Source organism: Nanorana parkeri, unplaced genomic scaffold (assembly GCF_000935625.1).
Source record: "Nanorana parkeri isolate BGI_ZX_2015 unplaced genomic scaffold, ASM93562v1 scaffold67, whole genome shotgun sequence".
NCBI classification, from domain to species: Eukaryota; Metazoa; Chordata; class Amphibia; order Anura; family Dicroglossidae; genus Nanorana; species Nanorana parkeri.
This window is the reverse complement of record NW_017306335.1, coordinates 1,218,851-1,235,480: the sequence shown is the minus strand read 5'-3', so window position 1 is coordinate 1,235,480 and position 16,630 is coordinate 1,218,851. Positions and strand designations below refer to the sequence as shown.

The window sequence follows — 16,630 nt, the reverse complement described above, 5'->3', positions numbered from 1 at the left end:
TCATTGCAACAATTTTCTGCGCGAAGTGGTGCATTATGTGACAGAAATGCAAGGGTGCCAATATTTTTGGCCATGACTGTATAAGAATAATAGCTGCAGAGTCCCCAAGTAGTACAGGAGAGGAGATTTAGACAGAGGAAGGGGTAAAGTCATCAAGTAATAAAGAGTATTTCAGGAGAGGAGAATTAGATGGAGGAAAGAGCAGAGTCCTCCAGCAGTGCAGAGTATTTCAGGAGAGGAGAGTTAGAGGAAGGAGCAGAGTCCTCCAGCAGTGCAGAGTATTTCAGGAGAGGAGAGTTAGAGGAAGGAGCAGAGTCCTCCAGCAGTGCAGAGTATTTCAGGAGAGGAGAGTTAGAGGAAGGAGCAGAGTCCTCCAGCAGTGCAGAGTATTTCAGGAGAGGAGAGTTAGAGGAAGGAGCAGAGTCCTCCAGCAGTGCAGAGTATTTCAGGAGAGGAGAGTTAGAGGAAGGAGCAGAGTCCTCCAGCAGTGCAGAGTATTTCAGGAGAGGAGAGTTAGAGGAAGGAGCAGAGTCCTCCAGCAGTGCAGAGTATTTCAGGAGAGGAGAGTTAGAGGAAGGAGCAGAGTCCTCCAGCAGTGCAGAGTATTTCAGGAGAGGAGAGTTAGAGGAAGGAGCAGAGTCCTCCAGCAGTGCAGAGTATTTCAGGAGAGGAGAGTTAGAGGAAGGAGCAGAGTCCTCCAGCAGTGCAGAGTATTTCAGGAGAGGAGAGTTAGAGGAAGGAGCAGAGTCCTCCAGCAGTGCAGAGTATTTCAGGAGAGGAGAGTTAGAGGAAGGAGCAGAGTCCTCCAGCAGTGCAGAGTATTTCAGGAGAGGAGAGTTAGAGGAAGGAGCAGAGTCCTCCAGCAGTGCAGAGTATTTCAGGAGAGGAGAGTTAGAGGAAGGAGCAGAGTCCTCCAGCAGTGCAGAGTATTTCAGGAGAGGAGAGTTAGAGGAAGGAGCAGAGTCCTCCAGCAGTGCAGAGTATTTCAGGAGAGGAGAGTTAGAGGAAGGAGCAGAGTCCTCCAGCAGTGCAGAGTATTTCAGGAGAGGAGAGTTAGAGGAAGGAGCAGAGTCCTCCAGCAGTGCAGAGTATTTTTTTCTTTTCAAATAATTTTATTGAGTTTTTAACATTGATACAAAAGTATGTAGCATTTACAGAAAAGTGTTAATATTAATACAGATCAGCAATAAGTTCTGGTTGAATGAAAAATATTGATGTATGTGGTATTTCAAAGAATTATTATATCTTTTTCAGGAATGAGACGGTTTTGCACCAGTTTTGTTGCCCTGTTGCTGATGCAGAGCAGAAACCTTCTCCACCCAGGTAAGACCACCATTTTAATAGAGGGGGAATGGACTGTGGAAAGGTGGGCTTTGGGATTTGTTCAGGATGTTACATTCTTATGGGTAATCCGGGCCTCTTACTATTTTTGCATTTGTGATAAATACGCTGTCTGCAGTTTCTGCCCATCGCTCTATTTCCCTCCATTATAAGAATTATCTGTATAAAATAATTTGCTGCAGTTGTTATCCGTATCTGTTATATTTCACAGGTGCCCACAGATATCAGCATATCTTAGATTCCATCTGTCAGTTTACCACTGTGTGTTGAGAAATGTATTTTGCCAAAGCATTGTAGCACATTAATATCAATCAGCCTTGTTGTGCATCCCTTATTTTGATGCTACCACACCAGCTGTGTACCTTGACTGCATTGTACAATACAAAAGGGCTTAGGCAAGCTGTTATGCAATAAAAATGTGTGAGATAAAACCAAGCATCCATTGTTATATTTTAGTGCTGAAGATAATGGAGACAAAGGTGAGGAGGAGACAGTGTAGTAGGTGACAGAGGCAGTGAAGACATGGAGAGAGTACAGGAGGTGGGGGCAAGAGATGTGGGAAAAGTAATGGAGGTGAGAGAACAGAGGGGACATAGAGAGAATACAGAGAGGGGGGAAGGAGACAGAGGACATGTGGAAAGAGTGCTGGAGGTGGAAGAAGCAGAGGAGACATGTAGTGAGTACAGGAGGTGAGGGAAGGAGACAGAGGAGAGGTGGAAAGAGTGATGGAGGCAGGGATTCAGAGAAGGCACAGAGAGAGGGTAGGAGATACAGGGCACCAGAGTGAGATGGAGAAAGTGCAGGAGGTAAGAGAGATGAAGTAGAAATAGTGGGATTGCAGAAGGTGGGGGAGCAGAAGAGGGATAGAGAGAGTGTAGGAGGTAAGAGAGATAGAAGATCAGTGAATAGAGTGCAGAAAGTGGTGGGGACAGAGAAGAGAGAAGAGAAGAAAGAGTGCAGAAGGTGGAAGAGACATAGAAGAGAAGACAAGAGTGCAGGAGGTGGAGGAGGCAGAGAATCGAAGAAAAGAATTCTGGAGGTTGAGGAGACAGAGAAGAGAAGAAAACAGTGCAGGAGGTGGGGAAGACAAAAGAAATATGAGTATACTTTGATAGGTTGGGAAGGGAAGAAAGAAATTAGTTGCAGGAGGTGGTGGAGGCAGAGTAGTGATGGAGAGAATGAAGGAATGCAGAAGATGAAGGAAACAGAGGAGGAACAGGGAGAGTGCAAGAGGCGTAGGAGGCAGAGGAGAGATACAAAAAGTGCAGGAAGTCGGAGAGACATAGGAGAGATGGAGAGAGTGCAGGAGGGGGGAGAGACAGAGGAGGAATAGAGAACACAGGAGAAGGAAAAGGCAGGAGAGGGATGCAGAGAGTGCAGGAAATGGGAAAGACATGGGACAGATTAAGAGGGTGTATGAGGTGGGAGAGACAGAGGAGAAATGGAGAGAGTGTAAGATATGAGAGAGACAGAGGAGGAATAGATAGAGTGCTGGAGGTGGGAGAGGCAAAGAAGAGATGGAGAAAGTGTATAAGGTGAGAGAGACAGTGGAAGAATGCAGAAGGTACTGAAGGTGGGGGAGGCACAGGAGAGATGCAGAGAGTGCAGGAGGTGGGATAGGTAGAAGTACCATAGAAAGAGTGCATGAGTTGTGAGAGACAGAGGAAGAATAGAGAGAGTGCAGGAGGTAGGATAGGTAAGAGGGAGATGGAAGAGAGTGCATGAGGTAGAAGAGACAGAGGAAGAATCGAGTGAGTGCAGGAGGGGGAATAGGTAAGAGAGAAATTGACAGAGTGCATGAGGTGGAAGAGACAGAGGAAGAATAGAGAGAGTGCAGGAGGTGGGATAGGTAAGAGAGAGATGGAGGGAGTGCATGAGGTGGAAGAGAGAGAGACAGAGAAAAAATAGAGTAAGTGCAGGAAGTGGGATAGGTAAGAGAGAGATGGAGAGAGTGCATGAGGTGGAAGAGACAGAGGAAGAATAGAGAGAGTGCAGGAGGTGGGATAAGTAAGAGAGAGATGGAGGGAGTGCATGAGGTGGAAGAGAAAGACAGAGGAAGAATAGAGTGAGTGCAGGAGGTGGGATAGGTAAGAGAGAGATAGAGAGAGTGCATGAGGTGGAAGAGACAGAGGAAGAATAGAGTGAGTGCAGGAGGTGGGATAGGTAAGAGAGAGATAGAGAGAGTGCATGAGGTGGAAGAGACAGAGGAAGAATAGAGTGAGTGCAGGAGGTGGGATTGGTAAGAGAGAGATGGACAGAGTGCATGAGGTGGAAGAGACAGAGGAAGAATAGAGTGAGTGCAGGAGGTGGGATAGGTAAGAGAGAGATGGAGGGAGTGCATGATGTGGAAGAGAGAGACAGAAGAAGAATAGAGAGAGTGCAGGAGGTGGGATAGGTAAGAGAGAGATGGAGGGAGTGCATGAGGTGGAAGAGACAGAAAAGAGATGGAGACAGTGCAGGAGATGGGAGAGACCGAAAAGAGACGGAGAGACTGTAGAGGGTGGGAGAGGCAGAAAAGAGATGGAGAAAGTGCAGGAGGTGGGAGAGACAGAGGAGAGATGGAGAGACTGTGGGGGGTGGGAGAGGCAGAAAAGAGATGGAGAAAGTGCAGGAGGTGGGAGAGACAGACTAGAGATGGAGAGACTGTAGGGGGTGGGAGAGGCAAAAAAGAGATGGAGAGACTGTAGGAGGTGGGAGAGGCAGAAAAGGGATTGAGAGAGTGCAGGAGGTGGGGAGACAGTACAACAATGGAGGGGGTTATAGGAAATAAACCTTTCATCACTGTCCTCATTTTTTGCTGTAATCCTCATAGTTCTTGCATACCATTTAGAGGTTAATCATTCACTGTTCCTTTAGATTTCCATGGCATGAAATCAAACTTGATTGATTGATTTTGCTGCTATATCATGTAATTAACCTGGAAAAAGCTTCAGTAAGGAAGCATCAAGCATCCTCTGGAGAGTTCCTCACAAACACCTGGTGGGAAGAGTGCTCAGTTTTACATTTCATCAGAGATGGCGGTAATGGGTGAGATCAAGAAGAAGGGAACGCTAAGAGAAAGGACAGGATTAGGGGTGTTTGAGGATTATTTAAAGGAGAACTCCATTATGCACAATTTTTTTACCCAATGCCAATCTCTAGCTTTGAGAGTAACATGATTAAACAGCTAACAATGGAACAATCAATCAAACTGATTATATGGCCCCTACCAAGTTCTTAGTCCTATCTGATCAATATCAGGACAACCTAAATCTGGCCATACATGAGGGAATTTGAGAGCGAAATCAATCTTTCAATCCAGTTTTTGTCGACACTGTACAGTAATTGAAGACATAAATGGAGATAGAAAAGAGATGGGATTAAATTGCCCTGATCAAACGTGACAAATTGCTTAGAACAATATTGCCATCATTTTTTCCACTTTAAACTCTTTTCATTTCAATGTCTCAATAACCTTCCTATTTTCAACTTCACAGTCGACTGAATTTAGGTGGCTGGTCAAATTTGTGGCAGTAATTTTTTTTCTGGTGATTACCTGCAAATGGTTTTTGTGATTCCTAGTGGCTTGAAAGTGGTTAAAATTGACTGAAAATTGCCACTTGTATGGCTAGTTTTAGGCTTAAATCCAGGCTCAGTCTTTTTCTTTAAATGTCCGCAAGAAGGAATAAAAAAACGAAAAGCAGCCTGACTACAATACTCACCTCCTTTTCATCTCTGTGCTACACAGTGCCTCTTCTCCACCACAAGATGCCCTGAGCTTGCTGGGTTAAATGATGCCCAGTATCATTCAGCTCAGAATACTGAGTAGATACTGTGAGTGCAGTGGTTCATGGACTGCGCTCTGAGGGAACGTCACTTCAGCATCTTGCAGTCACAGTGTAGTGATTCACAGAGGTGTTCCTTGTATCACTGCTAAAGAAGGTGGCTTGTGACAAGCCTGTAGAAATCTGCAAGTGGTAGATATAAAAAATAAATAAAAATGAATGCAAGGGAAATTCGGGGGGTTAGGGGGGAGCTAAGTGGCGAAGTGGTAGTTTGGAGTTGGTCTTTAAGTGCCGTCACCCATGGCGATCGTCTCTAAATCTGATGACTGCTGTAAACTGATGTAGATTTAAATTTGATCACTTGCATGTTATCATTTTTACTGCCTTATTCAGTGCCTTGCTTTAAAATTGCAGTATATCGGCACATTTCATGACTCATAATCATCCATTCTGCTTGCACTCATCCCTGACGCGCTTTATATTTAATTTCCAGTAAGCCGAGAATTTATTTTTTCTCAAAACAATGCAATTTTTTTTCCTCCAGTCTATTCCCCTAAGACCATTTGCTGGCTGCGCCACGTACATTGGTATGCAGAATTTGTGTACATTGTTCCACCTAATTGATTTAAACCCTGCTTCAGATTCATTTTGGCCGCTCGCTTTTCATTTATGAAAAAAATCATAAAGACAATGACTTGTTTTCTGTTCCTCACGGGGGTTGTATATCGTCTGCCAAACGCCAGCTGCTGAAGATTTGCGATGCCTCTGAAAGGGGACCTCCAGTTAAAATTAAAATTAATATTTTATTTTGTTGCGCTAGGAAGGATGAACAGGTCAGAAATGACAATCTTTGTTGCAGAGGTGCCATCTATATTTTACAGGGGGTGCAAGCTGACCGTTAATGGCTTTGGTTGTCAAAGCTCTTGATATTTGATGAGCAGCCAATCAGGTCTGCCCCCCCTAAGTGATGTGTGATAATAAGGCACTCATAATCAGATGATCTGTAAAGCACATTCAACCAATTGAAAAGATCCCAGTTCAATTGGTTGATCTGTGTCACCCCAAATGTGCTTTACAGATCATCTGATTATGAGTGTCATCATCTGATTATCATTCAGTGTCAGTCTGTAGCTTCTAACACCAGAAAAATACTCCCCTGTATTAAAAGAAATACACAGCCTGATGTACTGTATATAGGCTCGCTTCACACCTATGAGTTGCATACGTGTTGCCGCCACGCTATCTCTGAAGCAGTGTGTTGAGGTACCATTCAAAATAAATGTCCCAATGCACCATTCCAGGGCATCTCAACACTGTGCATTTCAGCGCATTGTAGTGCAGCGTATTCCAAAAAATGGGCATGTCCAGTTTTTTGTGCTGTTTTTGAATAGGCTGCCTTATTATTATTTATATTATAACTATACAGGATGTATATAGCACCAACAGTTTGTGCAGTGCTTTACTAAATGAAGGGAGTCAGTTCAGTTACAATACAGTTCAATACAGGAGGGTTAAGAGCGCCCTGCTCCTGAGAGCTTACAATCTAGAAGGCGAAGCACATGCTACAAATACATTAATTGTGAGGGATGAGCTAATGGAAGAAGTAAACAGGACAGCTATTATGTAGAGGTAGGATATGTTTTCCTGAAGAGTTGAGTTTTCAAGGATCATCTGAAGATGGACAGAGTAGGAGATAAGCGGACAGATTGAGGTATGGAGTTCCAGAGGATGGGAGAGGCTCTGGAGAAGTCCTGGAGGCGAGCATGGGAGGAGGTGACGAGGGAACCTTAGTGAAATATTACGTAAAATACCGCACACATACCCTGCATGTAGTAGCACACCCCAAATTGCCAGAGCAGCAATTTGAGGGGGGCCTAAAGCTTTTGCATTAACACCAGCATGGACAACCAAATTATATCCTGACAATATGGACTATGTGCCCACGGATACTTGCACCCAGTCTTCAGCATACATACAGTAGAGTGTGGTTTGCTACTGAGTCCAGTGTCGGAAATTATGCTGATGTGATTTTCTCTAACGTTTTTGGGTCCATCTAACCGCGTCACAAGGGGGGTGCAGGGGGTGCGGCCCACGTCCGGGTTACATCATTGGAGGAGTGACACCAAAATGACTGAGTCATTTTGGTGTCACCCCTTCTAAAAAATCGGGCACTCGGTCATGGACCGAGAGCCCGACAGTTGCAGGAGAGAGACGAGGGGACCCGGTGGCATACCTTATCCCGCCGGTGAACGTCCCCCCCCCTCTCTCTGCCGGCGTCCATCACCAAGATGGCTGCCAGCAGATATAAAAAAGATGACTGCGCATGTGCTGACCTGAATAATGCTTGTTGGAATAGGAAGCTGCATTATTTAGATGTTCTATGCGTACAGTACAGTTTTTGGCAGATGGGCTCAGGGATCACATTTGGTTCATGCATTGCTCTCACGCGATCCCGCAATTCATCCCTACCATAGAGATTCATCCTTGTTCTTCTTCATTTCCTTTTAGATCAAATCAGGCCCATACGCAGGAGACCTAATTTGCCCTATACAAAGCGTCAGTACAGCTTCATCCTTAACATGCAGTTCAGTTTTGGGCACCGGTTCACAAAAGAGGATTTCCTGGAATGAGTTTAGCCATGGCAACTCAATTAATAAGGGGCACGGAGGACATCAGCGGCAAGGGAAGGTTAATTGAACTTAATCTATGTATCCTTAAAAGGAATCTATACTCCATTTTAACCATTTACAAGTAATAGTCCTGTCTAAGCATTGACACCACAAGATGCCTGAGGTTATTAGTCAGAAAAGCCTCTTTTGTGCCCCTCTCTGATTTAGTTTCATTGTGTTATTATGGCCGGAGTTTCTCTTACTTCATGGCTAATGCCTACTGTCATTTTCATGTCACTAAGGCAGCCTCCACTGCCACTGATATTGACCTTCCTTTTGGTGATTCATTTGCCCAACTAAGTCAACTGAAAAAGGCTTTTGTAAGTTCCAAGAGAGCCTGCTCAGAGCTTTCTTAAAGGTAAACTCCAGGAAAAGCATACATTGTCTAAATACAGTAATCTCCCCAATATCCGGCATTCAAGCAACCAGAAAAAATAAATAGAGGACATACTATGTCCTTAATTTTCTTTGCCAGTTGCTTGATAGACATGTGCACACTAAAAAAAATTTGTTAGCAACTAAATTTATTACGTTGCTAACAAAATTTTCAGTTTACATCTTGCTGCAGCCAACAGCTAGATTCCTCAGCTGGTAGGTGAATGTAAACAACAGGCAGTGGGCATGTACAATAGCCAGCCTGCTATTGGCAATGACAATTTGAAATAGCCAATAGCAGAATCTAGCCAGCAGATAAATGGGGCGAGAGAGAAGGGATTGTTGCTTGAGATCTAATAGTAACTGTAAAGCAACCAGAAACTACAGTTATCCGGCATCTACCAATCCCCATGGGTGCTAGGAGTTTACTGTACAAGAGTCATGTGTATTCTTCCTTGGATCTTGGTGTATTTCTTCCAGATCTGTGCAGTAATCCAGTGTGAAACTTAGAGCTTCCTGTAATAAAGACCAGAAAGACCAGTCTCTGCTGCTCTCTCTCCCAGGAAGAATGGTCTTGTCTTCACCCCCTGCAGTTTTATGCAGGAAGCCTTTAGTGGGTGGGAGCTGTTGGGTCCCTCCCAAGGCTCACAGTGATGAAATCAAGACTACTTTTACAAGCTCATATGTGGGTCTGCAAAGGCATTTGGTGCACACAAAGTGGATCTATATACGTTGTGGCTTTTGAGTTGAGATTTTGTGCCCAAAGGTCAGCTTTTAGGCCAAAGATCCCTAGCCACCATGTGACTTTTTGACCTGGTAATTGGTTGCTCAGCCAGCGCTGCTTTGTGGGAGCAGTGGCACCCCTAGCAATGTTTGACCGAGGGGTGGATCATTTTTCAAAAACCTTTATGTAAGGGTAGGCAGCTATAATAATCACTGGTGTCAAGGGTGTAGATGGTGGAGAGAGAGGGGGGTAATGAGGGGTCCACTCCCACCCTTAGGCAAGATTGACAACCTTATGTATTTTTACTGAGAGTTTGTAAGATGTAAGATGATTTCAATTCATCAATGCTGATATAGATTTTAGTGAAAGGGGGTAAAGGTCCACTTTAAAGCTTTTAAACTGCTTATTTAGAATTTGTAAACATTTGAATTACCATAGCTTTACTTCAAAGTGCATGTATAGCCAAAACTCTTTTTGTTGTTGTTTTGGATTAAAACCCCTTTGGTTGGTTTATTCTTTGTTGTCTCTGTCCCATTGGGGGGATCTCCCTTTATATCCTGTCCCAGAGACACAACAGGAAGTGAGAGAATCCCCTCTTAGACATTTGTCATCAGAATAGATGCCAGGTTGGAAGATTTTCCTTCGTCTCCTGCTCCCATGAGAACTAAAAAAAAATTGGATTTCCCATCACTTTCTGTACCAGAGAAAATGGTCACCAGTTCTAGCACAGACTGTGCATTTGCACAGTGGGGCCAGACAGTAATAACAAATTTAAGAGGGGCTCTAAGTCTTGCCGACTCCATCCAAAATGAATAAAAAAGGTTTTGGCTTTACATACATTTAAAGAGGAATTATGGGGAGAGTGAAATACACTCATCCCCATAATTTAAGCCAACTTGTGACACTGAAGCTGTTACAGGTCTGCTCTATTGATCGAGAACTGAGCGAACACATACCGCTGATCGCTCAGTTCCCGATCATTTCCCTGCAGAGAGTGGTGACTGTAAGACATCGCTTCCCGCAGGGATTTCCCCCTCCCCTCTCCGATCCTCCAGCGCTGACTAGAGGGATGGACAGGAAGGGGGCGGGCACAGCTGGCTCTGTCTCTAGATAGTCAGAGCCCGCTGTCATTTAGCCAGCGGCTGGATCTTGACAGGATTGCCAGGATCCGTCCCCGCTGCCAATAGCCCACTGTATACTCAGTTTTGGGTCACCAGAGGACATTAGTATATGTCCTGCTGTGACTCTGAAGATAACTATGGGCAAAAAAGGTTGGCCCATGGTTTTCTTTTAAGGGTTTGTTGGCTAAATTCTGAGGATACCATTTTTTTGTAAGTTAATGTAGCAGAAGATCACTGGGCTTGTAGGCCAGTAAAGTACTTTAGGACATTCTGGGTACTACTGGCCATCTCATGAGCTGGACAGAAGGGTAATTGAAGGCCTTGAAGGCCAACCAATCATAAACCAGCTGGGCCACCAACAGGCAGAGCTCCCCCGGCATCTAAATAGGGTGACCTGTCTTGCGGTCAAGACTACAATTTATAGGCAATCATTCTTTGCCAGATTACAGTAATTAAATATTGATTTTAACTGGGGAACTTCTTAAAGCGCAGCAGCAAGAACCAGCCCGGTTTACCGAGCTCAGATAAAACCTCTGATCGGCATTTAGTTCAACGGTAATTTCATGTTAACGTGATGCGAGTTTACTGACGTTGTCACGTTAATCAAGTCACTGTTCAGGAGATGGGGCTGTGCTACCCGTGCGTATGCATAATATGTGATGTTAAAAGGGAACTCTAGAGAAAATACAGGATTCCTTTGCACAAATGCTTATTTTCTGATGATTTCATCCATAACAAGATCTAAATCCTAACTGTGACATCCTGCAGAGTTCCCTCTCTCATCAAGGAACAGCTTTAATGGTATATTGTAACATAGCTGTCGGAAAGAGATCATTTATTGTACAGGCACTTATGCAGGTCACAAAATGGAAAAAAAGAAACGGACAGCATATAATTATATATGTCATACTGGCATTATGTTTTATCTTGAGTGGAGTGTTCCTTTAAAAGCTATGTGATATGGTTTATCAGTGGGTACTCAGTTCACTTATTGTAAAGATTAGGTGAAAATCGTTGTCTTGGTTTTCTTTTCCTCTTTGTGCCAAATTTCTAATTAATATTTGATGTAGGATATTAGAAAGAGTGCCCTTTTTTGCTGTATATATGTCAGATATTGCAATTAGAAACAAAGCAGAACAACTCAAATCAAACTAAATATAGTGTAAGCCGCATGTACAGTATGTAGTGTACCATATGGTGTGCCCCCTGTGTAATAGAAGCCACAAATGTGCAGACCTCTCCACAAAAGTCCCAGAGAGACATAAGAAACTGTTAAATAGTTTGATTCCCCAGCATATACCTAAAACTGCAAGATGAGTTTGGGTGGACTGACCAATTAGGACTTTTTGAGGCTGCCTCTAACTTCGTGGCGGTGGGGGCTCATTTGAAGTGGGATGGGAAAATGTTTGATCTAATCAAGGTCGTGGTCCCAGGATTTTGCCCTGGGATGCTGCTGACCAAAAACTGGCAGATGCAAAGCCCCGGACCGTTACTGACAAACACCAGCATGTTATTGGTTTCTGCACTTTCAAGTCACATGGCTGTTTTTCTTCTTTCTCCTGTCACTCTCCCCTAACATGCTGCTGTTTGTCATTGCACAGGCCCAGACAGTGATGTCCCCCTCAGCGGAGCCCCACTCCCAGGGAAGCAACCTTACAGCAGCGCCCCCAGGTGTGTGAGTGGAGCATCGTGTCAAGGCGTTTGCTCACACAGTCCCCGCCCCTGCGGAGCACAGCTCGTGACACCGACCTATTAGCACAGCGACCTGCAGAGCCTTGAAACCCAGCACAGAGAATTATAATAGTTATTACTACACAGAGCATTATAATATGATTTCTGTCCAGCATTACCAGATTCTTCCTGAGGCTTCAGCCTATCAGTTATCAAACAAGAGAACCTGTCACATGTCCAGTAAATTGACAGGATGCATTTTACAAATCTTGTTTCAGGTCAGAAAATTGCTTTTTTTCCCCTTTAAAAAGACACCCTAAAAGGAAGCATTTCCTGAGAGGAATGTGTAGACTGCTGTGGATAACTTATTCTGCAAATGCCAGTTGCCTGGTTGTCATTTTGGCTGCCCCAATACCAATGCTTCCTCCATGTTCCCCTCAGGAAGGTTTACTTTCAAGAATACTAGAGTTATTACTTCCAAAAATCAAAGAGATTCAAGCTTTCTAACCTTCCAAAGCAGATCAGTACTCAGATATGGTCATACAGCTATGGAATAGACACATGAACAATAAAATAGGAGAGCTCAAATACCTTTATTGGAGAACAGAATGCCCCAGGCTCCCTCCAGTGCTGGTCACTTGCCTAGTTCTTTGGTCACATATTCTCTGCTGAAATGTAAGGATTAGCCAGTCTGAACTGTGATTTATTTCTTCAGCAGAGATCACATGACTAAGTACCTGGGCTGTTGGTTATGTGAGCATCCCTGGAAGGAGCCCAGAGCAGCATCTTCTCCAGGCGAGGTCTGTTACTTTTTATTTTGCCAACCCTGCAAGATGGTAAATATGGCTTTATCTGGGTATTCATCTGCTTTCATTCAACCATTTATTTGGCTGCTGTGGGCACAAACACTGTTTTATCTTGGTATAATATTTATTTCACCACCCCCCCACAGTTATACTGAGCGGGACCCACCTAAGGCTAATATTTTAGTCTTTTGTGGATGTCGTGGGGTTAACTCACCCAACATATAGTTACTGTATATCATATTGGGGCCGGCAGTGAAATTTCCCTACCAAAGTTTCCAGCTCGGCCCATTACAAGTGGGTCTCACTCTCCTTCCTGAAGGTTTTAACATTAAGTAGAAGACTGCAGAAGCAGAGAGACTCCCTTGCCTAGTTTAATAACAGCTAACAATGAAATTCATCACATATATGAGGTCAAGGGGGATTTAGGCCAACGGCATTCACCCAAGACTGACATTTCAAACCAAACACTGCAACTGGGTTGAGCCGAGTGTGTATAAGACTTTCAATGCCTTATGATAACACACAGAGCGGTGACAGGTGAAATATCATTCAGGGAACAGGGAGGTGGTGGGGGGGGGGGGTGGGTTCTCTATGGAAAATCTCAGGTTAATAGTCACTCAGGTTGCATTAAAATGTAATAACTGTCACTGCTGTGCATATTACCCTGTGCTCTCTGCTGGAATATGGATTAAAGTGTACCTGTTGTTTTGCCTGGAAGGGTAGGGGAGGTGAGCACTGCCCTACCTTACCTATTGAAGTTTGGGGTTATTTTGGAAGAGACTTTTAAAAGCAAGCAAGTGAATACATATATTTCCCATTGCTGGCACCTCTTTTACAAGCCATACCTAGTAAATAAGTGAATGCCACTGCTGCTGAATGAGAATTCAGGCATTACTGGCTGCATGCTTGTTCCAAGAAAGGATTAGGACAATAGCTCTAGGGATTTCAATGTTTAGAGTCAGCAAAGGCACCTTTGTACAGGTTTCCCTTCACAGGGAGGTGAGTCTCAAATGGTGCACGAGCTAAGGCTTAAAATGATCCTGTCATTAGACATGTGCGATTCGTTTCGTTCCGAATCGAAATTCGGACGAATTTTCGGAACGAATGCAAACAAATCCGAATTTCCATTTCCGAAATTCGGTAGCGGTAGTTCGTTCGAATGTTCGTTTCGTTTTCGGTTCTTATTCGGTTCGTTCGTAGAAGAAAAAAATTTTTCCCCCTCAAATGTCACTTTGCTGCGAACGAACGAATGAACGAAACGAATAAGAAACGAAAACGAAATGAACGTGCGAACGAACTACCGCTAACGAATTTCGTCCGAATCCGAATTGACTTTCACACCCGAATCCCGAAAAACGAAATAACGCAAATCCGAATTTAAAACGAAACTAAACAAATTTTTTGGCAGTGCACATGTCTACCTGTCATTATCCATCACAATTCCAAAGCCATATCTAGAAAAGAAGCAAGTGAATACATACCTTTCCCATTGCAAGCACTGCTCTATTCACAAGAAATCCTTGTCTGGAGTCCTAAGGGAAGCCAACACTTCGAGACTGTCAGGCTCTTGGGTCCCCTGCAGTGTTCACTTGTTCCTCCCTCCGACCTGTAAGTCAATACTCAGTCCTGTAATGAGTGGAGTTTTGAGAAAAAAACAGTGAACACTATGGGAGACCCAGGAGACCGACACTCCCGAAGTGTTGGTTTCCCTTAGGACAGAGGTTGGCAACCTTGGCACTCCAGCTGTAATAAAATTACAAATTCCATCATGCCTCTGCTTCCGGGAGTCATACCTGTGGCTGTCAGAGTCTTGCAATGCCTCATGGGACTTGTAGTTCCACAACAGCTGGAGTGCCAAGATAGCCTAACCTTGCCTTAGACAGGGATTTCTTGTAAATAGAGTAGCGCCCTAGAGGTGCGGGCAGCAGGAAAGGTAAGTATCCACTCGCTTCTTTTCTAGATTTCGCTGTTTGAAATTGTAATAGATAACGATAGGGCCACTTTTAGCCATAGCTCATGCACTATTTAAGGCTCACCTCCTTGTGAAGAGAGACCTATAGAACAGTCCCTTTGCTGCCTCAATTTGAAAGTTGAAATCTCTAGAGCTGTTGTCCTAACCCTTGCTTGGAACAAACGTGCAGCCAGTAAAGTCTGAATTCTCCTCCTGCAATGATCATCCCTCTAGGATAAAGATGACAGCCCTAGAGCCTACTTCTTTAAAAACAAGTGAGCAATGGCAGCTCCAATATGAATTAAAAGCACATACAACACAACACCAATCAATGCAACTTTGTATTTATTAAAAGAAAAATCACAACATATGTTTTTAAATGCAGCTAGTGTAAGCACCTACATTTGTCTACATATCAGCCTCCTGTACAGCAGCACTTATATTAGGAGAGGGAGGGATGTCACTAACAGCCAATGAGGTGTGCTGAATGGGCATGTGCTAACAAGAAATCTATCCATCTATCTCCGAGCAGAGTGATCAGAGATCTGGCCTTATCACTCTGCTACTGTTTTATAGTCCCTTTTACCATCCAATGGAAGGCTGGGGGCTGAGAGGTGACCAGGCTGTATTAACCTGCATTTGAGATAAGTCTCCAACCTAGTTCTAGCTATGTATTTAGTGGTTTGAATGGAGATCAGCTTAAAGACAAACACCCATGAAAAAAAAGTTTGTGAGAGATAATTTGGTGTCACTTGCTGCGCATAGCAGTCTGCTAAGATTTTAATTAATAGCTGAGCTGAAACTCCCTAACCTAACTCCCCTTCAACCTAACCTCAAGGGTACTGCTAGTTTTGGGGCCCACTGCAGGGTCCTCAGGATGGCAGTAGGTATACTGGGCTAGAGGAAGCCTAAAACACAACTCTTCCAAAGTACACCAAAACCTTCCTCACTGGATGAACAATGTATAGGATCTGTCCCACCTATTCACTTTACATTAAAGTGCAAATCAGGGGTTTTAACCATTCCCTACTCCATCCAAAAAAAAATGGCTTTAGATATACTTTAATGAGTGAATAACAAGTACATTTTAAGTCGGTGCAGTGTTAGGTGTTATAGTAACAGCTGTCGGTGCTAAGTACACAAGACCTCAAACATTTTCCCTTTGGGAATGAGGTTTCCAATGCGCGGTAGGAATGAAATGCCAAATTCTAGACATACATTCAATTCAATGTATACTATCCAACCAATACAGATTGCAGTTATGTTTTGTATATAGATGCTATCTATACTTATTCTAGCAGCATAGCCTCAAATACAATGCGCTGCAGATAGAGGCTTCACAAGCTCCACCTGCTGGTCAGAAAGGGTAGTGAAGCTGCTGCAGTCTGCATGTCAAAGCCATTCTAACAGCTCAGCTTGAGAGATGATTCTCTAGTGTCATCTACATTCATAGCTATTATATCAGCCATCCAAGATTCAAGTGTAATCATGAAGCCAACACTATGGCTGCACTCACAATTTTAAATGATCTTTGATTTCTGCCTAAGCCCTGCTGGGTCATCTTGTAGAGGGACTGCAGGTCCTAGCATGTCCTGGCAGCTCAAATCACGTGCACTGAGTGTTTTCAGTTTTTACACTAAACATTAAAGCTGGATATACATTGACACAGTGCCGTCATCATCCAATAAACAGCTAGGATCTGAGCCCTGCATTAAATCTCCAATCTGAGATGTCATCCTAATAATTTTATGTATCTGCATGCAGGAACTTTGTGTTCATATGTATCATTATAAAGTATCTGTATGAGATTCACTCTCTCTCTCTCTCTAAATAAATCATATATAACACAGTGCATGGTAAATTCTCAAAATATCTCTAAATGTATGTAATACAATTAAACAAATATTTACTTTACCATTTTGTGTGTATTGAATTTTCTGTGCAGTAACACATTGTTTTTATTTTTATCTATCCAGTAGATATACCCTTTCCTTCATCCATTCCTATTTCCATCTATCCCTTCTCCATTCCTCTATCTATCCTTCTTTTCATCTATCTATCTATCTATCTATCTATCTATCTATCTATCTATGTATCTATCTATATCAATCTATCAAATCTATACCCTCTCTATTGTTTTGTGTATTCATTTCATCTGTGTATCCCTCATCCTTCTATCTATCTATCTATCTATCTATCTATCTATCT

At 43.4% G+C, this 16,630-nt stretch overlaps 1 protein-coding gene across 4 annotated transcripts in view; it reads left to right on the top strand.

Annotated features, from left to right (window-relative positions):
- The window catches only part of IQSEC3 (IQ motif and Sec7 domain 3), an 84,098-nt gene that overhangs the window by 36,332 nt on the left and 31,136 nt on the right, over positions 1-16,630 (top strand). For all 4 annotated transcript variants that reach the window (XM_018576472.1, XM_018576473.1, XM_018576474.1 and 1 more), the window contains exon 2: positions 1,255-1,323. In XM_018576472.1, the coding sequence (XP_018431974.1) occupies positions 1,255-1,323 (69 nt within the window). The remainder of the gene's footprint in view (positions 1-1,254; positions 1,324-16,630) is intronic.